This window comes from Podarcis bocagei, assembly GCF_964188305.1.
Source record: "Podarcis bocagei genome assembly, chromosome: 2".
Lineage (NCBI taxonomy): Eukaryota > Metazoa > Chordata > Lepidosauria > Squamata > Lacertidae > Podarcis > Podarcis bocagei.
In genome coordinates this window covers 91,668,023-91,692,356 of record NC_138126.1, presented here as the reverse complement: position 1 = coordinate 91,692,356, position 24,334 = coordinate 91,668,023, and the positions used below count along the sequence as shown (strand labels likewise).

The 24,334-nt window shown below is 40.9% G+C and overlaps 1 protein-coding gene across 4 annotated transcripts in view; it reads left to right on the top strand.

Annotated features, from left to right (window-relative positions):
- The window catches only part of MYH10 (myosin heavy chain 10), a 71,807-nt gene that overhangs the window by 5,708 nt on the left and 41,765 nt on the right, over nucleotides 1-24,334 (top strand). For 2 of the 4 annotated variants that reach the window (XM_081184442.1, XM_081184444.1), the window contains exons 3-7: nucleotides 5,657-5,813; nucleotides 14,733-14,760; nucleotides 17,192-17,294; nucleotides 19,772-19,801; nucleotides 23,885-23,977. In XM_081184442.1, the coding sequence (XP_081040568.1) occupies nucleotides 5,657-5,813; nucleotides 14,733-14,760; nucleotides 17,192-17,294; nucleotides 19,772-19,801; nucleotides 23,885-23,977 (411 nt within the window). Of the gene's footprint in view, nucleotides 1-5,656; nucleotides 5,814-14,732; nucleotides 14,761-17,191; nucleotides 17,295-19,771; nucleotides 19,802-21,188; nucleotides 21,207-23,884; nucleotides 23,978-24,334 lie in introns of all 4 variants that reach the window. The other 2 variants (XM_081184441.1, XM_081184443.1) reach the window with 2 other exon arrangements.

The following is a 24,334-nucleotide window of genomic DNA, read 5'->3' as shown; positions in this document are numbered from 1 at the left end:
GTAAGTAATAATTATTTGTCTGCCCTTTACTGGACCATGGAGCCACCGACAACAGCTTCCTTATTGACTGAAATGTGAAAAAGTACCTGTATCTTTTTTAATGCCAGCCTGATGTTATGTATAACTTGTAACTTGATCCACAGTGTGGTTAGGGTTCTGATAATCACCCTACTTTTTTTTACTAGATAGTCTGTGGCTCTTGATACTTTTGACTGTGGGGTAGTGATAAGGTGACCAGGACACACAAACGTTTTTGAATGCTTCACCATTTGTGGCCGGGAAGGCTTTGAAACTGGTCACGAACATCTCTTCATTGTGTGACTGGAACCTTTTATTTCCAAGCTTCTCTTGATGAGTTTTTGGCCCCTGGGCTTGGTCATAGTTTTGGGGCATAGACAAGTAGTCAGTAGCAGTCAAGAGAGGTTGCATGGGTGAAACATTGCTCTCCTACCTTCCCTAAGCATCACTATTGTTACTGAGAGGGGGAGGGACAAAGCAGCAGGGAGCTAATCTGACTCCCCCAACGCTGTGGCCTTGCCTCCCCCTCTTAGGTAATTGGCAGCAACATGCAGTGTTAGGAAGATAGGAGAGCTGACTTGCAAGCTGCTACTGCAACTGGTGAAGATATGCAACCTTGACTTTTTCTTCCAGGGCTGCACCTGTCCTTAGAATGCTTATTCAGTGTTTGGACATGGTCAGGAGCTGGATACAGGTGAACCAGCTGAAGTTGAATCTTGGCAAGGTGGAAGTGATGATAATAGCTGGCAGGTCCTGTGGCCTTGGGGAGTTTAGGATTCCTGTTCTAGATGTGGCTTACATCCTCCTTGTCAGTCGAGTTTAGTAATCGCTATGCATATTCAGCTTTGTTGGCTGGATTTCAGCTAGGTATTTCCCTTGATTGTTGGCATCTCTTATTGTTGGATAATTCAGATCACCTTCAAAGGACCAGATACCTGTAATGTGCTCTGTGTGGGGCGTGCCCCTGAAAATAGAATTTTCCACAGGCACAGAATGTGGTAGATTATCTAGGGCTGGGTTTGTTAGAACCAAATTATTTCTGTGCTCCGAAGTATACGTTGAATCTGTAATTGTGTCCTGTGCACAATGCAAGGTGCTAGTTTTGACTTATAGGCATGGCTTAGGTCAGTGTTTCCCAACCACTGTTCCGCGGCACACTAGTGTGCCGCGAGATGTTGCCTGGTGTGCCGCGAGATGTTGCCTGGAGGGAGGCGGGCGAGTCGGGCGGCGAGAGGCGGGGCGGCGGCGAGGAGAGGCCGCCCAGCGCGGGGCTCTCGCCGTCTGCCTGCCTGGCTGCCTGCGAGCTCGGCCGGCAGCGCCTCCGTCCGCAGCGCCCGCCTCGCGGCTCTCATTCCCTGCCCCTGCCAAAGCTCACCCAGCCAAGCCGCGCTTTCCTTCCTGCCTCGCTTTGCTGCCTCCTCCCCCCCCACCCCCAAAGCTTGGAGGTTCCCCGGCAAGGGGGAGGGAAAAAAATTGAAACTTACACTTTCGTGCGTCCCTCCCGGCGTGACGCTGCGCGCTGACATCACGGGGCTGTAATGGTGGTGTGCCTCGAGAATTTTTTCATCAAACAAGTGTGCCTTTGCCCAAAAAAGGTTGGGAAACACTGGCTTAGGTATGACAGTAATGGCCAAATAACATGTGTTTTATTTGACTGAAAAAAGGAGCATTGTGCCCATATTTTTTCCTCCTCTTTTCACTCACATGCCATCATATAAAACTTTTAGGGTTTCTTAACCCACAGTCTCCCTTTATAGCTGAACCTAGAAACTGCTTTAATAAACTAGACTCTGTGTGTTAATAGTTGAATGATATTGAAGACAAGTGATCTTCACTGGTAGCCCCTTACTCATGGAATACAATCCCCCAAGAAATACACATGACTTCCTCACTAGCTATTTTTAAAAAGTCTCACCATTTTAATTTTTTTTATCTATTTTGCCTTGGTACCTCGTTCCCAGTCTTACTCCCACTATGACCGTCTATCATATTCCTTGCCAGATTGTGTATGACAGTGGACATTGGGTCAATTTGCATTGGTGGACTTCTAGTTCAATGTGCCCCATCTTTCAGAATCTTATAGTGGCTGCTTGTTTGGCTTTACCAAATTAAATACAAATATGCCCCCTTTTAAAACCACTCAACTTTTCCCCATTTTTCAAAAAAAAATAGTAACAGTGGCAATATTTTCTCAGCCCACCTAAATAACTCCCAAAGTCACCCTTCCACCCTTTACATGGTTTTTGGATAACAGTAAATAACTTCACATAAGCTTATAAATTCCTTCTCCCCTCCCTCCAATACTGAATGTAGTCAAACTATAGCAGTTTGCTGCATCCTACATACTCAAATAGCTGATTCATGCTCCTTCCCCTTCCATACGTTCATATGTCAAGACACAACAAGAAAACTTGAAGCTTCAGACTCCCTTCTGTCCTTCACTAATATATTTATTTCTTTCTACTCTGTTTTCTCAAGACAGAAGAAAAAGCAAGGTAGAACTACAAAGTGGGGTGGGTGCAGAGGAAAGCCCAGCTATCTAGAGATAACGCCACCTTAGGGTCCTGGGTTTATCCATTGTTATATCCTACATTTATCCAATGCACATATTGAGAAGGTAGTAAAAGCTCAAGGGGAAAGCTGTAGCTCAATGGTAGGGCACATGCTTTGTATGTAGAAGATCCTTGTTTCAATTCCCCACACCCAAATTCTTTTAAAAGGGGGTAGCAGCATTGGAAAGACTTGATTTTGATCTTTAGGGGACTCTCAGTATAAAATTTCTAATGGAAATGTTTACAATTTCAAAATCTGAATCTTTCCATGCCAAATCTGAGATTTGTACCACTTATTTTGAGGTCTAGTTCAAAGTGAATAACTATAATTCAACAAAACAGTTACTGTTTGGCATGTTATTGGCACTGGCCTAGATCTTAATTTCTACACCAAGAAAAAGAAGTCAACATTAATAATACCTGAAATGTTTAAATCACAGTTTTGAGTTGAGTCATATTATGCCACATATTCTAGGCAAAACAGTCTATGCAGCCTTCTGTTTCAGAAACACCTGAAGTGAAGAAATTCATATTTAAATTGCATTAGGAAAGGAAGATTTGTGTTTGAGCTATAAAATGGTATTTGAAAGAGGAGCTGTAGCCAAATGCAACACTACATTTGTATTCAGTGAATCAGGAAATATTGTACGGCGGAAATTTGCCTTCTACTTTTCAAAATAAACCATGAAAATCAATACAATGCAAATTTACTTTTCACTGTGTTTTGTATCAAGTGGTTGATTTGAGCATTTATTGTGAGTTGTCTTAAGGGCTGCCCCCAGAGAGCTGAGAAAGTGGTAGACAATAGGGGGTTTAGGTGGAAGCGATTATGAAATTATGTGGGGTACATAAACTTTTCTTTGTGACCAGAGGCCACTTTTGAGCTTCTGTAGGATGACTAGAGACTTATTTTTATTTAAAAAAACCCAGAATTCTTTATTTGGCTATTGTGATTGCACTAGCTACTAATTTCTCTACGAATTCTTCACTTTGCAGAAGTACAGATGTACCGGACTAAACTGCTAGGATCAGTGTAAAGGACATATGCATTCTGTGATAATGAAATTATAATTAAATTGAATATAATATTTTCCACTGTTAACATGATAAGCAATTGAAAACCCTGCCAAATTCAAGCAACTAATAGCTTCCTTTTCTTGAAGAACAAGTCTTAGGTCTTATTGTTCAAAAGGGGCTAGGAATGCTGGAATGTACTCTTGACAGGGTTCCACAAATATCCACACTCCAATGATAACTGTGACAGATTGTACCATATTTTCCTTCAGGATGCTTTGTGGGCTTTATGTAGATTTCAAATTACTAAGCAATACTGTCTTGTGTTGTAGTAGCATTAAGTTTCAAAAACCTGCTGATAAGGAGGCATAAATAAGTATTCACCCCCCCCCACGCTACCTCAAGACACACATTCACTTTTTTATGTGTGTGTACTTTGATCTGTTTTTCATCTTGTTCAGTACTATTAGGTTAAATCTTCACACTAACATGAGTTGTAGAACAGCGCACATGATGGTCTTCTCTTTTATTGCTTTTTTTAAATAACGTTCCCATTTTTAGGCTACTTAATAGTATGGCATAGATTAAACTAGCCTTGTACTTATGGAATTGAGGAGCCCGCTAGCCGAAAATACTGTTCTGTTCCTCCTTAGGAAGTGGCAGCTGAAGTGAGAACCCAAAATCCTAAGAAAGTTGTAGAACAGTTCACTACTGAGGAAGGGGAGTATAGGACACGGGTTTATATGCTGTTACTGCTACAGATTATATATTGTTCCTTCACTTGAGAAGCAGAATTTCAAAAAAGATATTTGGGCCTGTGTTTTAAGATGGTCTAATATCTTTGGCTTAAAATCTAGCAAGACTCTGACTTGCCACAAATGGGGCATCTAGTTATGCATCAGTCTTGAGACTAGAGCTTTTCCATTATGCATGCCCAGACTGCGATCATAGTATACAGTAGGCTTGCAACTTGCACAGAGTTATTTTCAGAGGGATTGTGCATAAAGCTGAAATCATTTATAGTCAGAACAACCACAGAATTCCCCCCCTCCATGTGACCACCCCTACCTTTCTGAAGCTGGTGCGCTGAGTGGGGCTTGCCCCACTCGGAAGGCAGAGAGAGCTTTTAAGCCCTCTACATTGCTTATTAGGCTCTGGGAAGGTCTCATGCAGGTTCTGGAGGTTCCTGTGAGATGTCACCAGTCCATCCAAGATCCAGTAAGCAAAGTGGAGAGCTTAAAATCTTTCTCTGTACCAGCGAAATGCAACACTCTATGTGCTTGGATGTCATCTGAATTTTTTCCTCTGCTGGTTTAAGTAGGAGGGCAAATAAACATCAGCTTCAGACCTTGTGCTGTTCCCCCCATCCCTGATGTTGACATGAGCTATAGCAGTAAACTATCTTTTGCAGCTGAAGTCTTCTAAAAGACCCACCAAGTACCTTTATTTCAATAATGCTATAGTGTGGAACATGTCTCCCCCACTTTCTTGTTTGTATCTATGCAGGAGTGAAATGTGTGTAAGCTAACAGTACATGGTGTATGTTTCTGAACAAAAACAAAGCATTGAGCATTGTGTGGTTAAGGACAGGATGGATAGGAATCAGTGGCTCAGTTTGCATGTCACACTAAGCCAAATCATGGCAGTATGTGAAAGAGCAAGCATGTTGCTGCATATTTAGAAAATAACAAGCATCTTTCTCCTCTCTGCTCCTGCTAGGCATGTGGTTTGACAACCACAAGGTGTAAACCAAAAGCAAACCTTGGTTGCAGGACAAACCATAGTTTAGACAATCCATGAGGCTGGGTTCATGTGTAATTCTAATCCAAACCATGGCTTATTTTCCAGCAGTGCAGTAGGAGTGAAGTAGCCACTATTTTATAACTCTGCACCTGCATGCTTTCCTGTTCACTCTTAGACACAGTTTAGCATCGTGAATTAAACCAAAGATAATGGGGGGGGGGAGTTTTATTTATTTTACAATCAGTTAACAAAATTAAACAGTAGTACATACAGGTTAGGTTAATGCAGGTTGGGAGAGACTAATCAACTTTTCTTCCCCCTCCCTGTAGACATACTCCGGGCTCTTCTGTGTAGTCATAAATCCTTATAAGAACCTCCCAATTTACTCTGAGAACATCATTGAAATGTACAGAGGAAAGAAACGCCATGAGATGCCTCCACATATTTATGCAATATCCGAATCAGCATATCGATGCATGTTGCAAGGTAAGATGCACACTTTAAACGTAGAGTGTTAAGTATGCAGCTGGGAATCATTTTCGGTATCTGCCTATTCGTATGCTACATTTGCACCTTTCTGTCGGTAAAACTGACCTGTTTATACTTTCCCAATGACTTCATAGGTTATTTGATATATCCATACTGTGGCTACCAATGAAAGTTATTAAGGTAGCTACCAGTATATTTTAAAAAAATGTTACGAATCATATTGGAGACATCCTAAATATGGATTTCACAAATTTTGCTTACTGCACAGATGTTTCAATCAGTTTGTATGCCATATTGTTAAATATAGAAACACCCAAATAATGCACTATAGAGTAAAATGTTACTCTACCTACCACACCTTGCTAAGTTCTCAATTACCCAAATACCACTGTCTGACAAGTTCTTCGATGGTGGTTAAATTAATTAAAACCTCAGATGAATTATCTCTCCCCCTCCAAGCTTTTTAGTGAGAACTAATTCTGAAACTGACTATGCGGAGGGAGGGGTGAACCCTACTGTGAAGGTGCAAATTTTCAAACTTCATATTTCCCTTGCTACTTGAGGAGTTGGATGCATGGCTTCTGTTTCATGCATGGGATGCTGTGAAAAATGGCTACAAGAAGATTATGCTACAGCATTTTCAGGGTTTCTGCACACTTCAAAGTGTTGAATACGTAGCCGGGAATCATTTTCAGTATCTGCCTATCCATCTATCCATATGCTACATTTTCACCTTCCTGTTGGTAAAACTGACCTGTTTCACTTTTCCCTTGGCCTTCATAGGTTGTGGTTATTTGATATATTTATACTCTGCCATCTTAAGAACTTCAGTTAGTAGGCAGCTAATATAATTGAAATAAAATGGGGAAGACTTTTTAGGGCACCACACATATACAAACACACACACACACACACAGAGAGAGAGAGAGAGAGAGAGAGAGAGAGAGAGAGAGATATCTAGTTCTTGGATTTTCCAATTGCCATTGTGCAACTGAATCCTCTGACCTGGAAATGGCTGCAGAAGTACTAGATGTTAAGTCCTTTGCAAGTCTGGGCTAACCCACTGTTCAAAGCCTATTGCCGGTACTCAAATATTCTGCCTTTTTATCTATCCTTTCAGGGTTATGAAATAAAACTTTGACTCAACTTAACTTTACCTGTTAAAGAAAACTACATGGAAGTAGTGGGTATCACTTAGAGATACTGGTTTTCGCCCTGATGTTTATCATTTTAAAAATTGAGTTGTATTTGTCATTTTCCCATGCATTCTCTGTTTGGAGAGATCCTTTTGGAAAGCTTCACAACACTGCTTTGTTTTAACCACCCTGAACAATTTACCACCATCAACAAACTTGGCTACTTCCCTGCTGACTCCCAACTCTAGATAGTTTATGAACAAGTTGAAAAGCACAGGTCCCAGTGGCGATCCTTGGGGCAGAAGGACTCCACGTTCTACACTCGAAGAGATGCTTAGTACTTACTTATGGAAGACTTTGCAGACTAAATGAAACCATTTGCAGAAAATTTGCCCCTTGGGGGCTTCCACTTCTCGCTAATCACATTGTTATCCCTGGAGTTTGTCAGCAGAATCTTTTATGAATGGTTAAATTGCCTTAATAGACATTAATGCATTAAAGACTGTTAGCATGATGTTTAACATTAATTGGAGCCCTCAAGTTTTGGCCTCTCTCAAATGGGAAATGGGAATAAATTTCAGGCAATAGGCTTTGAGGAGATAATTCTGTTCCATGACTTCACTGCCAAGTAAAGAAAGGACTGGAGAATGGAGCACTTGGCAGCTGTTGTGCTTTAACACTTGGCATTATTAAAACTACAGTTGTTGCTTCTGGTACATGAAAGGCAGAGCACTGAAAAGCTGTGCTCTCTGCCTCCAGGACTGGGGACACGTGCATGATTTATTTATATATCAAACAATTTATATACTGCTTAACTACAGTCGTCTCTTAAGTGGTTTGCAGGAATACAGTGCAAAAAATATAAATTGGTCAAAACTATAAAATCAAACCTCAATTACAATGCCTGCTGGAATAATAATAATAATAATAATAATAATAATGTCTTCAGTAGGCACCAGAAGTTTTTTTTGGGGAGGGGGGAATGGTGGCGGCGGCTGCCTGACATTAACTGGAAGGGAGTTCCATAAAATGGGGCCAGTAATACTAAGTGTACAGCTCCTGTTGTATACCAACTATGGATTTGAGCCATGGTGGACCACTAAAAGTGACTCCCACAAAGACCTCCGTGATCATGCAGGGACACAAGGAATTCGGAGAGAAGCAGTCACGCTGCTCTCTAGGTATCCAAGCCTTCAACTTAGGCGGGAGTAACCACTGAGGGGAGAGCTTGAAGAATCTTCTGAATTACATTAGGGATGATTTGTGCTACTCTTTTAAAGGCAGGCTTAACTAAGCTCCTTGCGTCTTGAGGACAACTTCTGCGCTTTTAAAATTTGTACCACTGCGTTGAGGGTCATTTAGGCCACTTGTTCTGTTTGGGGCAGTGGAGGAGCTTTGGGGGGGGGGTTTCCATCTCACACAGTGTCTAGCTTCCTGGGGGGAATTTAAATTTGGACAGTGTGCTGGTGATTACTAGATTTTCTCAGAATTTACTGGGAAGATGAGAAAAACCAAATTTCTACCAAAAAAAATGGATGTACCCTATTTTGAATCTGCATATCAAAATTGCGAAAATGGAGGGGGTTGCAGCTTGAGCTACTGCAAAGCACCTGAAAATTGGCTCTCTGGTGTAATAGGGGAAGTATCTGCTCTTTGAAGTAGGCGTGGAGGCCTCAGGTTTCTTGTGGCATATATAATGTCTAGAATCCTCATCTAGTGTAGGCCGCTATGAAAGGAATCTAGTTACATCCAGAAAATCCACCACAGAATTTAGGAAGTCATATTTGCAGCTCCCCAAATTTCCTTACAGGTTCGATCGGGATGGAGTTCAAAATGTGTTGTCAATGGTGGGGGGTTTTCTTCCTCCAATATTCAGTAGTACTAACATACAGGTGAGGTTTGCTAAACTCTCTCACTGGCCTAACTCAATTGTTCTGCTTGTTCCTGCTTATTTCTGTAAGTTTGGCCTGATTCATACCGTATTGATATGCCTGCTCTTCAAAACCATTCAGTTCTAATTGTATTCCTAGCTTTCCAGCTATCTGAAAGTTTGCAGAAGGGCCTACGGTGTTTGGGTATCTTTTCTTTTTTTCTTCTTCATTTTGCCGTTCTTCCTACTTTATCTTCCTTGCGCTTTGAATGGGTTGCAGTTGTGCTTCTGTCAAACTGCCAGCCCTGCTAAAGCCTCACTTAGCTCTTCATGGGACTTGGACAGACCCAAGAGTTGGTAAACAAAGTCTGCTTTTATAAAATTTAATGATAGTGTTGCAGCGGATTAGAACAAGACGGGTTTCTTAAGTGTGCAGGGAAGAACTGGAAAATGTCAGATGAATTGTGTCTTTGTCATATGCAGGAAGTGGAGCAGGAGTCTGGCTATTCTCTTCGAACTGCTGCATCAACTGTGTCTAACAGTAAATTCAGTCAAGTTGAATGTTCGTTTTCAAGGTCTTGGTGCCGTGCTGTGTGTGGGATATCCTAGAGCAGGGGCTGGGAAGCTATGGCCCTCCAAGTTTTGTTGGACTCCATCTCCCAGCAGCCCCAGGGGCACGTTCAGGGGGGTGATGGGAGTTGGAAACCAACTACATCTGTAGAGCTTTGGCCCAGACACTGATAGCCTCTATGAATTTGTCTAATCTTATTTTATAGCCATCTAAGTTGGTGGCCATCACAGCCTCTTGTGGGAGAAAAAAACCATAGTTTAGCTGTATGGTGTGTGAAGGAGTGCTTTCTCCTTCAACATTCAGTTTCACTGGTTGTCCATGAGTTCTTCTGAGTGGGAGGGGGGAAATTCTAACCACTTTCTCCACACCCTGCATACATTTTCACACTTCAACCCTGTCCCCTCTTGCTTTTTCTCGAAACTAATCTTTCTTCACAGGGGAGTTTCTCCACTGCTTTTCTTGATCATTTTGGTTGCCTTTTTTCTGAACCTTTTCCAACTCTGCAATTATCCTTTTTGAGGTGAAGTGACCAGAAACGGTACACAGTATTCCAAATAAGCGTATGATTTCTCGCAGTGTTTGATAACTGGAAGAAATCTTGGAGGTACACAGACGAGAATGAGGAGATAAGTGAGTGTTCTCTAGGAATGCAGGAAAAGCAGGCTTGCTTACTTTAAAGATAAAAATTCATGAAGGAAGAAAACTTCTGGCCGATCAGGTTTGAAGCCAAAGGTAGAGGTTACAAACTAGTGGATAGCATCCCTTCGCCCGCCCCTTTTTCAGGATAAAGAAGCATTTTAAGCATTTGCTTTGCTTCATTGCCTTTTTTCAAGATAATGCCTCTGGGTGGAATTCACTGTGACATTCTTCTAAGTGTGGCAAGCTGAAACCTCCCTCTTCTGCCCCCTGTTCTTGGGATTCTCCCCCACCCCACAAAATTTCCAGTTTTGGGGGGATGCTGAGGGGAGTAGGAGGGGAAAGTACCCTTGCACAAGTCAAAGTCCTTGTGCAAGGCTTCAGTGGATGGGGCTGGTTAAATGAATTGCATCCTCTTGTCTTTTCTGCTTCAATAAACTTTGATAGAATAGAATGCTAAAAGATAAATTTGGTAGTACCTTGATTTAAAAATTGCTTACATAAAATGGTTAGCATAAAGCCCTAGCTCATGTGATGTTTGCCTTGTGCTGACCTTAGATGCATGCTCTTAAAATGCAAAAAGCAGCAGCACGTAACACTGTGCAGAGCTACATCTCTACCACCGCTTGAAGTACTTGCTTTTATGTGGAGGCTGTAATATTTTGCACACTTGGGAGTAAATCCCATTGAATTCGACGGTAGCTGTGAATAAGCATGCATTTGATTGGGTGGTAATTGATACCAAATTACAGATGATAAGTTCTTGTTCAGTCATTCATGCTTGCTGCAGGTTGCAAATGTGCATCCCGCACGGATCACGTTTGCAACCCGAAGGTACACTGTATAGGATAATTTAAATGATTATACTAAACTTAGACCTTTTCTTTCAGTGAATTATGATACAGTAAAGCTGTTAGATATACAGAGTTGTCCACAAGGCTGTTCTGTTTGCAAAACGGCTAGTGAGTTAACCTGTAGTGGCTGGTGTGGCAGTGTGGGTGGGGCTGTGCTGCTCACCTGACTTCCCAGTACTTCATTGCTGCTGGTTACTTAGAGGGGAAGGGCAGTGGAGAGTTTAGTGGTGTACAGGTGCAACAGCAGAGGCAATCCTGCCATGCTGAGCTCTCCAGTGCCTTGTCTCCCCCCTCTCAATAACTGGCAATGATACCTGGCATTGGGAAGATGGCTTAACAGTGCATTACTACCTGTGCTGCCTTGCTAGATGCTTCTGGACTTAACTGTTCTATTAAACATTAATGCATGAAATCTAAGTTAAAGAAGCTTGTAAAAATAAGTAACTCTTAATAAACTTAGTCAGGGTACAAAATTTCTTAACTGATCTTGCGTGCATGTCCGGTAATACACTTTGGCTACATTATGAACATGAATTAACTCCAGAGTTCTCTTTATAAACTAACTTCATTTTTCAAAACGAGTTGTGTTCAGACAAGTGTTTCTGAAAGTTTTATAACTAGGTTTAAAAGTAATAGCTGCCCTTGTATAAACATTGGCATTACTTTTCTGGCGTTTGTGTATATCTGCTTTGGGCATGCTGTATTTAGAGTCTGTTAACTCTTACAAAAACAGTTTAATGTTGAATGAGTTTCCTGTAAACTATATTGCCAAGCTGGGGTCATGATTAACCTAGTTTCATTGGCATTGTTATTAATAGTTATTTTTCAAGCTGTCCAGTATTCTCACACACACATACGTCTCTGTATTGGTTTAATGACAGAGTACAGTACTAGGAAGGTGGGGGATGTATAGCAATAGTATTTATTCAGAAGATCCCAGGTTAGGCTGAGAGGTAGTGACTGGCCCAAGATCACCTAGTGTGAGGATCACCAACCTGGTGCCTGTGGCTTCACAGGCACTCACAAAGGTCTTCATTCATTTTACCTGTGGGTGCTGTGTTGGTGACCCTGTATGATGCGGGAGATGGGAATGGCAGAGTGATGCAAAATAATTGCTGGAACTAGAAGGGCCTGCACTGTTGCATTCTGGTTGGTTTGGAAGGAAGTTTGTGGGTGAGAGAAGTGGCAGGGGTGGTTTTCCTACTCGCCTTATGGCCCAGCTTGCTTGCTGCCTACCAGCCATGTGGAGCTGGCAGCAAACACTTGCTTCCTCCCATGAAGGAGCTTGCGCTTCACTTATGGAGATATTCAGTTGGACTTTACTTTACCTGAGTTCTATAGCACTGCAGATTAAAATGAAAAATGACTCGTTATGAAAGGCTGTCCTTTTTATTACCCTGTTACAGACACACGAGGTGCACAGTCTTTCTTTGTTCAAGAAACAGAAATGTAGAAACTATAAATAATTAAAAAGAAGGAAATAGCTTATGATGAACTTTAACAGGTAAATCCTGTCAGGTAAATTCTCATTTAAATTTCCCCCCACAAAGCTTTTCTGATATCGTTCTCCTAGAAGCATACTTCCTTGTGGGTTTTTAAGTATTGAAAGGCCAGCATCTCCTTTTCTGCTGTATCAACACAAAAGCAATTGTAGCTGCTCATTGTGGTGAGGAGTGTCCTAGTCCCCAAGTCTTACTTATGTCAACTCAAAGCTCTTTAAAGTTATAACTGACAAAGCAGTGTTGGTCTAAACCAGGCATCCCCAACCTGCAGCCTTCCAGATGTTTTGGCCTACAACTCCTATGATCCCTAGCTAACGGGACCAGTGGTCAGGGATGATGGGAATTGTAGTCCAAAACATCTGGGGGCTGAAGGTTGGGGATGCCTGGTCTAAACACTTGGGTTTTTGTCTTTACAAGGCTTAATATTAAACACTGTCCTCTCCCTCAAATAAATAAATAAATAAATAAATAATGAAAAGCAATGCTAATAAAGAGGGAAAAGTGGAAGTTACTGCCCATGCATTGATGGTGAATTAGAATACAAATTGTAATAGTAAGTCTCCCTTTGCCCAAGATTTTTGTGGCTAGTGAAGAATGAATTAATCTTCTGACCCCTAGGGAAATTGGTGGAAAAGCTCATCATATGTTGTGTAGCACTGTCTACTAGTTATTCCAAAGTATCTCCAGCCTTTTACTTTGTTTTTCATTATTCCTATTTTCTAAGTTACCCCAGAAGCCCAGTCCAAACTGTGCTCTTCTCTTGCTTCATATTCTGCTTCTGGCTCAGCTTGCAGTCTGCTGTTGGTGGCAGAAATGAGGCAGAAGCATTCTAGCAGCCTTTATAAATTTTCTTTAAAGAAAATAATGCTTAAGTCTCCATCCTTTGCTCTGCGCAGACATAGGCAGCCCTATAAATTATCTGCTGCTATAACATAACCATATTTTTGTGTTCCATGAATGTCAAAGTGATGTGTAACAGCTGCATTTATTTCTGCTTATTGTTGAATGATTCCCGAAGGGTACTACGTTAGTTTATATCTCTGTGTGCTTTTCAATATGCTAACATTTCTTCTACAAATATAAGTTTAAACATTAATCTTTTTAAGTGGATAGGGCTTGTATCTGACACGACACATCACCTTTAAGGCAATATTTTAAAATTACGAGTTTTCATTTCAAATCTTTCACCAGCTGGTTATGTCAAAAACATATACATTGTATGAGCAGTCCCTGAAAGAAAAAATGTATGGTGAAATGAGACTCGATAGTTCTATAGCTGGTTGGCACCTCAATACCAAACTTCAACAATACTTGCTGAAAGAGCTCTTTCCAGAGGAGGCTAGGTTGTATAGTTGTTCAAATAGTTATTTGTCTTTGCTTTGCTTGCATATGAGGTTTTCCGGCCATTTCGGCAGTCACAGGCTGTACCTCCTATGGTGCCTTTGTGAGGTCACAGTAAATACGCCTTCAGAAATCCACAATGCACAAGAAACTGTTTTCTGTTCTTGCTCAGTTCCTGTTTACACTTGCTCAGCCCTCTCCTACACTGAACACACACCTCTGAAACATGCCCATATTTTATTAGATGCCAGGACTGGACATCCACACTCCCATCTATTCTTAACAGAGGAGAGGTGCAATGAGCTGCTCTCCGAGCAAATAAAGTTGCAGCTAATATAGGTATTTCCCATTGGTGGTGTGACTATTTTGTGCTCCTGTCTTTTTAAAAAATGTCATAACTATTCTGTGTTATGCTTTAGCCCTACAGCAGCCACTTTGTGTGACTGGTGCCCATGGCACTTGCTCAAAATTCCAAATTTGCTTACTTGTACCCAAAAGGCTGGTAGCTCCAAAGGAAGGGGGGATGTATGGTAGGCATGTTGAAGTGGTGACATTCTTGTCTCTCTACTGTAGACTTATGCAGAGAGCCCTTTTGTCAGCGGTAGTATAAAATAACGAGGCTTGGCAGCATATAGGTCAAACCTTGTTCGGTTAGTACCTTGTATGACCTTTGTTTAAGTTAACACCACTTTCAGGCTCAATTCAGGGCATGTTTTAACCTTATAAGTCTTCCATAGTTTAAATCGAGGGTGCCTGAAGGACTGCATATATACATATGCCTACACTCACCTTGTCTGGGTGATTTGATTTAAAAATTAGGGGGGTTGTGGATGGATGTTACAGAGGTGAGAATTTGTGTTTGGCTAATATTAAGGTTCTAGCTATTCCTGATATCTTCTTGTCACCTTTACTCTCCCTCCTCTCAGGTTTTCTGTCTCTGCGTACCTTATTAGCAAAATATGTGCACCAAAATGTCAATCATAAATTGTTCCCTTTTCCTTTGCAGATCGTGAGGACCAATCAATTCTTTGCACGTAAGTAAATGCATTTTGGAGCTTAGCTTTGTTCTGTGATAGTGTGATGACTACTATTTGTCAGATTCACTGGGAACAGGGGCTCCTAAGATGAGTTACACAAGAGTTAACATTTAACTTTATTCACTGAACGATCTCACAGGTGGCAGAGATCATTATTACCAAACTATGTACTGCAGTTCCATTGCAGGAGGCCGGCTGTGGCATTCCTGCCTTAGTAGGAACTGGATCTAGTGTGTCCAGTGCCTTCATGGAGGTGAGCTTGGAACTGGGAACTTCGCAGTTCACTGCTTGCTCTCACAACTGTTATTCTAGCTCCTGTTGCGAGCCAACTCTTGCTGCCACTTGTTACCATGGCTTTAGGATGGATTAGGCCAGGCATAGGCAAACTTCGGCCCTCCATATGTTTTGGACTAGAAGAAGAAGAGGAGGAGTTTGGATTTGATATCCCGCCTTTCACTCCCTTCAAGGAGTCTCAAAGCGGCTAACATTCTCCTTTCCCTTCCTCCCCCACAACAAACACACTGTGAGGTGAGTGGGGCTGAGAGACTTCAGAGAAGTGTGACTAGCCCAAGGTCACCCAGCAGCTGCATGTGGAGGAGCGGAGACGCGAACCCGGTTCCCCAGATTACGAGACTACCGCTCTTAACAACTACACCACACTGGCTCTCAATTCCCATCATCCCTGACCACTGGTTCTGTTAGCTAGGGATCATGAGAGTTGTAGGCCAAAACATCTGGAGGCCCGAAGCTTGCCTATGCCTGGATTAGGCTATAAATCTAAGCATATCATTCATGTGAGATCTGGAAGAATGACTTCCAGCTATTTAGGGGTTTAGTGAAGGGCAGTAACCCCACTTCACACTATCTGCGCCATTCCCATGGTCGCCAAGGCAGTCACTATCTTTTACCTCAAACATCTTTCATTCATAATTCACAGATTCATAAGGAATACGGAAGTCAAGAGGCAAAGGCACTGAAGATACAGGGGGAGATGAGAGGACTAATGAGGTCTTCAGTCTGTCTTCTGAGGATCATTTGTCACATAATAAAACCAGTGAAAAATGTAAAAGTTTTGGGTTAGTCAGTGGGAACCCCATACGTAACTAATAAGTTAATATCGGTGAACATATGTCTCCAGTATATAACAAGTCTATTTGGCAGTGAAATGTGAAAATCCAACATCAGTCATGGAATGATCCAAAAGTGTTCTAAAGGCCAGGAGTGTGTGTGTCCTCTTTCATCAAGTATTCCTATTCCAGGAAATCTTGTATAGTTCACCATCTGGCAACAATACACTATTTGGGGGGGGAGGGCGGAGAATTAACTTCAATTTCAGCTTTGCAGCCACTGCTTATAAAGAGAATAGAACCTACGCTTGACACGTTGAATACCTGCTTAAAGTTATGCTTTTTTTCTTTTCATATATGTGCAAGCTAGATGGACCATATGAAATTGATTATAAAATAGCAGTAATTTGGATATTGTACATGAAGCATTCACCACCCTTTAGCCAGATCTTTTAAATTCTGTTACTCCACAAAGCATAAGGAAACTTGGGGCTCTTTCTCAAGTGACTACTTCATATGCAGCAACGCATATTCATGTTTGAAGAAATCTTATATCGGGCAACTTGAGAATGGTTGTGCAAATTTATATATTGTTCCAGGAGATTCCTTTTTTGATTCTCAGCTTGTATGTATCTCATCTTTCATTTTTCCTAAACAATTGAAACAGGAGTGACAAACTTGAATGTTTTGATTCTTGCTCTGCTTCAGTTTTCAATCTTAATGGGGCAGGACAGGACTCTTGGATCACAGCATCCTAAGTTGAGTGGTGAGGGAGACTCAAATGGTATTTCCTGAGTGGCGGAGGTGACTTCAGATAGAATTGTAGAATTGGAAGGGACCATGAGGGTCATCTAGTCCAACCTCCTGCAATGCAGAAGTGTTTTGCCCAAGGTGGAGCTTGAACCCACAACCCTGAGATCGAGTCTCATGCTCTACTGACTGAACTATCCCAAACTCACTAGAGTTTTCGTTCTTTACCATTGGGTGACTGAAGAGTGCTTTTAGAAGTTAGCTCAGAATGTCTGGTTTTCATTATTTAAAACCCACCATCCAAGTTCTTACTGAAATACCTTTAGTGTATTTTCAGTTGGAACAGCAAGCTGCCTCATTGACAGGGAGAGTTCCTTCAGTGAGAAGTGCTCTCAGAACCAAGTGTATCTGCTGTACAACAGTGGTTTTACATAAAACTCACTACTGAACAACTCAATTCAGCATCTTCTCATATCTCGGGAACCAGAAAGTACCTTGCAGTTGTCCAAACCTGGCATTAATAAAATTATCCTAGACATTAAGTTGTGGTGAAAGCCTGATTGTTGTTTCTCTTCCACAAATCTAGCTTTAAATTATGTGTGTTCTTGCAGAGGTGAATCGGGTGCTGGGAAAACAGAAAACACCAAGAAAGTCATTCAGTATCTTGCACATGTTGCTTCCTCTCATAAAGGAAGAAAGGACCACAATATTCCTGTAAGTTTTACATGGTATTTCCTTAATTTGCAATTGTTGTATTCTGTAAAAACGGATAATACCTTGCTTTGAAGTCTGCTTCCGAGACCCTGTCCATGATAAACAAGTGTTGAAAAACAGGCCACTTAAAGTTGGAATCAGTTTGTAAGCACTGCTGTTTGCTTCATTATCCATTCAACAAAGAGCTTTCTTTAGTTTAAGGGAATAGCCACCTAATAGTTGTGTTACAATTGCACTCTATTAGAAGTTACGAAGCATAAACAGTTGGATGCCAGCTTGGTAAATTTCAAATTGCTATGTGTACAAAACAACCCTCTTGCTGTTACAGTTGTCTTTGGAAACATTTCTGTAAAATCCAGTATGTGTGTGTTGATATAATGAATTCTTAAAATAGAAATATGTATTGTACAACACACCGTTGGCATTAGTTTTTGTGGTGCCATATGCTAAGTTCTATAGCAAAGCAAAACATGTTCTTGAATGAAAATTCATTGCCCCGCTTTTGTGTTCTCTTGGATATTGCAATGTCTCCTTAAGTTCTTGCTGTTAGCATAAGGATTTTTGTGCTGTATATTTGAGATGTAAGGAGGCCCTCAAATGATCCTGTACCAGATACATCATGCTATTCCTTTTAGTGTGCAGTTGGCTGGCTGCTATTCCTCTAGATAATGTGCCCTGTAACTGGGGACTAAAAAATTTAAAGTCGTTGGGCATTTAATAGATATAAATCCTAGGAGTCTGTTAACTCTAGCACAGGTAACTTTTAAGTTTTCAGTTCCAGGAACCACTTTTAACCCAAATATGCATTTGGGGACCCATTTCTTAAATTTTGCCATATATTTGCATCTTAATAGTCCCACATTGAATCAGGACACAACACACTAGTGGGTCCCAGCCCGCCACTTGAAGACCAGTACTTGAGCATACCCAAAAAATGGAATCCAAGGAAGGATTATTCATGGAACTGTCTTGGATCTCAAAGGCTAGCAATGAGTTTTGTGGAGCAAAATCTACAGCAAGATGAAGTATAGGACATAAAACCAGTCCCTTCCTCTGTTGCTGGGGTTTAGTCCCATACCAAAATGATATATGAGTATACACTTTTCATGTGTGAATGAATGGTTGATTAACCCTTGTTGGCAGAAGAATAATGAATTTGGGATGGTGTTGTAGTTGGGCACAAAACATACCCTCTATCCCTGGCAGTCCATACCTTGGTTTCCACTAGTTCTGGTGGTATAGGTTTGTGTGTACACTGTATGTATGCACATGCGGAGCAGATGTACTTTTCCTGCTTTATGGTGAAGTGAGAAATGGAACACCATTAAATCACCTCTGAAGGCATACCGCATTCTGTAGCTTTAGAACTATTAAGGTATTTAGTTGCTACCCTCCTTTAATTCTGCAGCTTGCAACAATTAAGCATCTGTTTGTGAAACTTTCACCTGAAAACTCTCTACTGTTGCCTTCCGAAACTTTTTCTTGCTTTGACAAACAATTGTAGAGCACGGTGTTCTTCTTTAAACTGCTGTTGCCTTATAGCTGTGGAGAAGGCACCATGTTTTGGAACATGGGCTTTATCTGCCCACAATATTCATTGTATAGTGCAATATAAATGAGTACTTGAGTTGTCTAATTGATGTCACAGAAGCACAGGATTGAATGTTTCACCATTGGTCTTAGCTGTGTTGCTTTCTATGAACCAATATTTGACATTGCATCTTTAATAAATAGGTTTTATTTAGCATCCCTTGTGTGACTAATCCAATTTTGATAAAAGGCATTATGGATAAAGAAAACTACATCTCAGTTTGTTGGGTTTTGAAATTTTTGTGTGTGACACAAAACTTTGGCAATTTGCGTGCTACTGTATCCCAAGTTTGAGTGATAGAGTTCTGATTCACATATGGAGTTCTACATGTTGGTGTTGTGTTTTCTTCCGAGTTAGGAATTCCCCTGCATGTGCAAAACATTGCACACATCATCTCACAAAAGATAAGAGCAGCTCTTGCATGCATGCATCTGTATGCATGTTGGAGGCCCTGAATGCACATCAGGCCTGTTGAATCCTGGCAAAGGAAACTAAATACACTGCCTAGAGACTTCTATGTGATCCAGAAGAAGAAAAAATCTAGGTGGGGTTTTTTTGGTCAGAACCTTTTGGAAACATTGTATTTAATTAAGTCTTGAGAGCATACAGCGTCTATTGTATTACTAATCTATACCTTTTCTAAAAGAAGCCAGTATCAGACTTGGAGTCATGAAATAAGATTAAAAAGTACTTGTAGATTTTCAGCTTTCCTTGAATGAAGAAGTTCACATTTAATTCTACCTGAGTAAAATTTAGCTGTTGCCACGATGAACATAGTGGCTAAAGAAAATATACTAGCATGTAAATGAGAGTGAAAACTTGGTGATGGATGGGAAGGCAAGGTCAGATTTGCTAACATGTGAATTTGTTTGTTTACAACAAACAGCCCGAGTCACCTAAGCCAGTGAAGCACCAGGCAAGTGTCTTTTTTATGCTTCTAAACTTTATATAGGCTTAATCATTCTTGTTTTACATTTTTAGGAGACTACCTGTCAACATCCAATATAAGGATACAAGTAATTTCTGGTACAGGCATGCAGCTAAGAGTAAACTTCATTATTGCACATGTACAGAAACACCGATATAATTGTCCTTTGAGCGTGCATATCACTCAGTGTAATTGACAAAGTATTCAGGCACAGATTCTTCCAGATTGCTGGGCATTATTGTTCCATATTTTGCTGACTATATGGGGAAAGCAGGAGTGTTTTAGTGCTGGTATGCCTAGAGATTTCCTGCGGCTCATGATAAATCTGAACTGCAGTCACCCCAGGGCTGGTACAGTAAACTCTGACTGCATAGATTCTTAGTTCTAGAGGCCAGTGAGGAAAGAGGGCATGCGAATCCCAGGACTGATTGTTCTGGATTCTTCTTTCTCCCCCTTCTTTTTTTACTCAAGCTGCCACCTGCCTAATTAAATAAGTGACCTATTGCTTCCTGTATAATGTCTTGAAGTGATGCCTTGCACTATGTACAGGTGTTGAAGTTGAAACTAAGATTTTTTGAATGAGTAGGAGTTCGCCGTGACTCTCTTGGCATGTGGATTTTAGGAGCAGCCTAAGTACTGCTGAAGGTTGAACCACCTATGGTTTGAATAAAAAAATCCCTTCCAGTAGCACCTTAAAGACCAACTAAGTTAGTTCTTGGTATGAGCTTTCGTGTGCATGCACACTTCTTCAGATACACACGGAAGCTCATACCAAGAACTAACTTAGTTGGTCTTTAAGGTGCTACTGGAAGGAATTTTTTTATTTTGACTATGGCAGACCAACACGGCTACCTATCTGTAACTGGCACCTATGGTTTGGTATGTGGTTGACTGGTTAGCTATTTGGTCCAATATGTGACCTTCAGCAACTTTGGTTGTATTAGCAAGGGAAAGGCTAATGCTGTTTACTTTCTATGAAAAAGCGTACAAACAGATTCTGTTATAGCTCTTCCCTCTATAACCCCTATGGGCCACTGCTTAATCATTAGGAGAACTTGAATGACTTCTTATCCATAGACTAGGGTAAGTGGACAATAACTCTTCGAGTGCAGAGCAAAACATGGATGGATCTCCTTGATGATCCAGCCAGATTAAACAAAAGTTTTTGCTACCTGGTGTCATATTCATCAGGTTTATTTTATACTGTGAAGTTGAAGAAGGGTCTGATAACAGATTTTCTCTATTAAAAAGATGAGTAAACTCTCCTATAGGAACCCAGTAAAGCCATTTTGTATTTTTAATCTCAGTGTGTTTCTGTAGGTTTCATAAGTTCATAACCATTAACATTCTGTTTCATTGTCATTTTGAACTGCAGAGTGGATCCCTGTTGTATGTGAGTAGCATGTAGCTCTTCTAGCTTCTCACCCCGCTCTCAAAATGAGTCAAATCACAGGGATGCTGAGAGCAAAGCCTCTCTTACCTATCATTACACTGTTGATTTGCATGAATATATTGCATGTTACCACACCTTCACAATATTTTGGATGCTTTTTCCAAGATTTCCCTGAATTTATGTGTGAAAGCCAATGTAGATCTTGCCTTTGGTTTCAAGCTTCTGTGATACATTGCAGAATAGGATGGTGGTCTCCATATGCCTCTTGTCTGTTTCCTCACATGGGACTGATGCATGACACCAAGACAAGTGTGCCAGGCATTTTAGGGCCATAAGTAAGAATAACTAGTAAACCTATTTTGAAGTGTTTCTATCAGGGATTAGGATCCTGTAACACTCCATGTTTGCTAGAGTCCTGTCATCCCTGACCATGTTGGCTGGGGCTGATGGGACTTGGGAGTACACAAGATATGGAGGGCTACCAGTTCCTCATTTCTGTGTTATAGGCAAGCAATTGTACAAACCTCAAGATCTGACTTCATAGAGACTAAAATAACAGATTAAACCTGTTGTATCGATCAGACACTTGGGGGGGTTGCAAATGCATGTCTCTCTTCATTGAAGTCTGAAATTTGATTTTGCTTGCTGAGAACAGCTAAAGGCACACTATGCTTGTGTGCTTGGACTGTAACAGGAGGTAGCATCAGTATTCCATGAAATGATTTATCTTGGTGTATTTCAGTTTTTTGTAACTGTCCAAACTGAGATAAACTCCGTTCTTGACTAGATGTATTCCTGCAGACTCCATAGAGTTCATTTCTGCAGTTCATATTGTTTACAAACAATTTACGACCTTTTCTGCTTGTCAGATGTGTGCTCACTTGAATTGACTCTGAACTAGCTGTTTGAGCCCCTATTACTTGGTTTCTGTCTTTTGTTTTGTTTTTGTGCTTTTCAGTGCCCATTGAAAGGCATTTTGCTGGATAATCTCTTAGGAAGGAGGAACTAGCAAGAACCTGCCATGTAGAGTTAAGATGCAAAAGGCAACAATATGTGTCTTTCCTGTATGAAAGGGTTTTTTTTATCGTGGATATCAACCAGCCTTGCACTTCCTCTTACTATAGATAGAATGGTGTAGTCTTAGTTAAACATTTAGAAAAAGCACATTGAAATTACGTTACATTCTTCTGCATATACAGGGTGAGTCCTTTAAAAGAGGCCCCGTGGATACAGAGTACACATGTTCCATGGGGCCTCTTTTAAAAGACTCATCCTGCATAAAGCTCACTTGTTTAACTCCAACAGGAGAGTTAAGCACTTGCTTCTCTGAAACCAGTGAGTGAGTGATGTTAGCTGGATAAGCAGAGAATGTTCAGTCAAGAAACTAAGCGATAATTCTGTTCAGATAATTCACTTCCAAAAAGGTACTATACAAACATTAACTAACAGTAGGCAGAAATCTTTAACATATATATAATTGGGACCAAACAAAACCAATCGTACTGTGAAGTATTGGTATTTCAAAGCAGTTGAATGGAGGCCACTTACTGTTAGGTAACCTAGGTTCATACGTTTTCTACAAACAAGATTGACTGGAAAAAGCAGACCTATTAGCGGTGCTAATATTAATTTTGCAATTATATTACAGATACAATTCCACTCTGCCACACACCTTTGCTATCCAAGACATGGCAGCAAAATCTCATCTTTCACCAACTTGACTCCTCATTGGGCTAATGGATACACACAGGTGTTAACATGGACAGCAGTGGGAAAAGAATTCTCCCAGACATGTCTGAGCTGGCAACTCAGACTTAAAAACCTTTCTAAAAAACTGCAAAATTGGTGGTGTGTCCTGTGCTTGTAGCTGAAATACTGTTTCACCTCAAGTTTGAGAATAGCCAGAGCTAAGGCAACACTGCTCACTTCAGTCTAAAACAATCCTATAAGTTTTGTTTAGATGAGGGAGCAGAAATCTGTTCTGCACAGATGATTAGTTAAAATGATAAATGTCTACAGTGGTACCTCGCAAGACGAATGCCTCGCAAGACGAAAAACGCGCGAGACGAAAGAGTTTTCTGTTTTTTGAGTCGTTCCGCAAGACAAATTTCCCTATGGGCTTGCTTCGCAAGACGAAACATCTTGCGAGTTCTTGCGAGTTTGTTTCCTTTTTCTTAAAGCCGCTAAGCCGTTAATAGCCGCTAATAGCCGTGCTTCGCAAGACGAAGAGACTCACGGAACGGATTAATTTCGTCTTGCGAGGCACCACTGTACTTCACAAAGTTTTTTAAAAAAATCTTTGTGCATTACTAACGTATACTTTGTCAGGCCATTTAGCTGCCTCAGATACTGATCTCAGTGGAAGATGGAGCATCACTTATTCCCTCAAAAATTGCCTGAAAGGTGGCAGTTTGTCAACCCTGTGCTTTATCCATTAGCCCTAACGTAAATTGTATCTATTTCTTTAGTTTTTAATACCATATTTTCCAACTGTTTTTTTATAATGTCGTCCATCTCAACTGTTAACAGCATTAAGCATATTTTGAAGATGCTGTATTGAGAAGACATATGGGGTCAAGGCAATTGAAAACGGAAACCACACCTGGGAAATTGTGCTGCTCTTGGATTGGAGATGCCTAACTTTGTGTTTGTGTCTGTGGTTTGTTGTTTTTTTCCAGGGTGAACTGGAACGTCAGCTTCTACAGGCCAATCCCATTTTGGAATCCTTTGGGAATGCAAAGACTGTGAAAAATGATAATTCCTCTCGTTTTGTAAGTTTTTAAATTTTAAATTTAAACCAAACAACCTTAATTAAATGCTAAACTATTTTTTCTAGGCAGATCTACCCTTAAGAAACCTGTTGAAATGCAGTAGTTTTTCTCTTTGGGGAGGGGAGAATCCCCCCTCCACTAACCTTGGTCTTCAATGCCCAGACCTACGCTGGGAGCAACCAAACTTGCATTACAAAGATACATAACGCTTGGGCCAAAACAAATCTTGATTCAGGTGCATGAAATTTTAGATCATTGTCTGAGTATATTCCAGCCCTTGTATATTCTCAGATAAGTACCAGTGTCTGTGCCAGTTACTGGTCTAACAGTGCAATCCAATACATGCCTAGTTAGAAG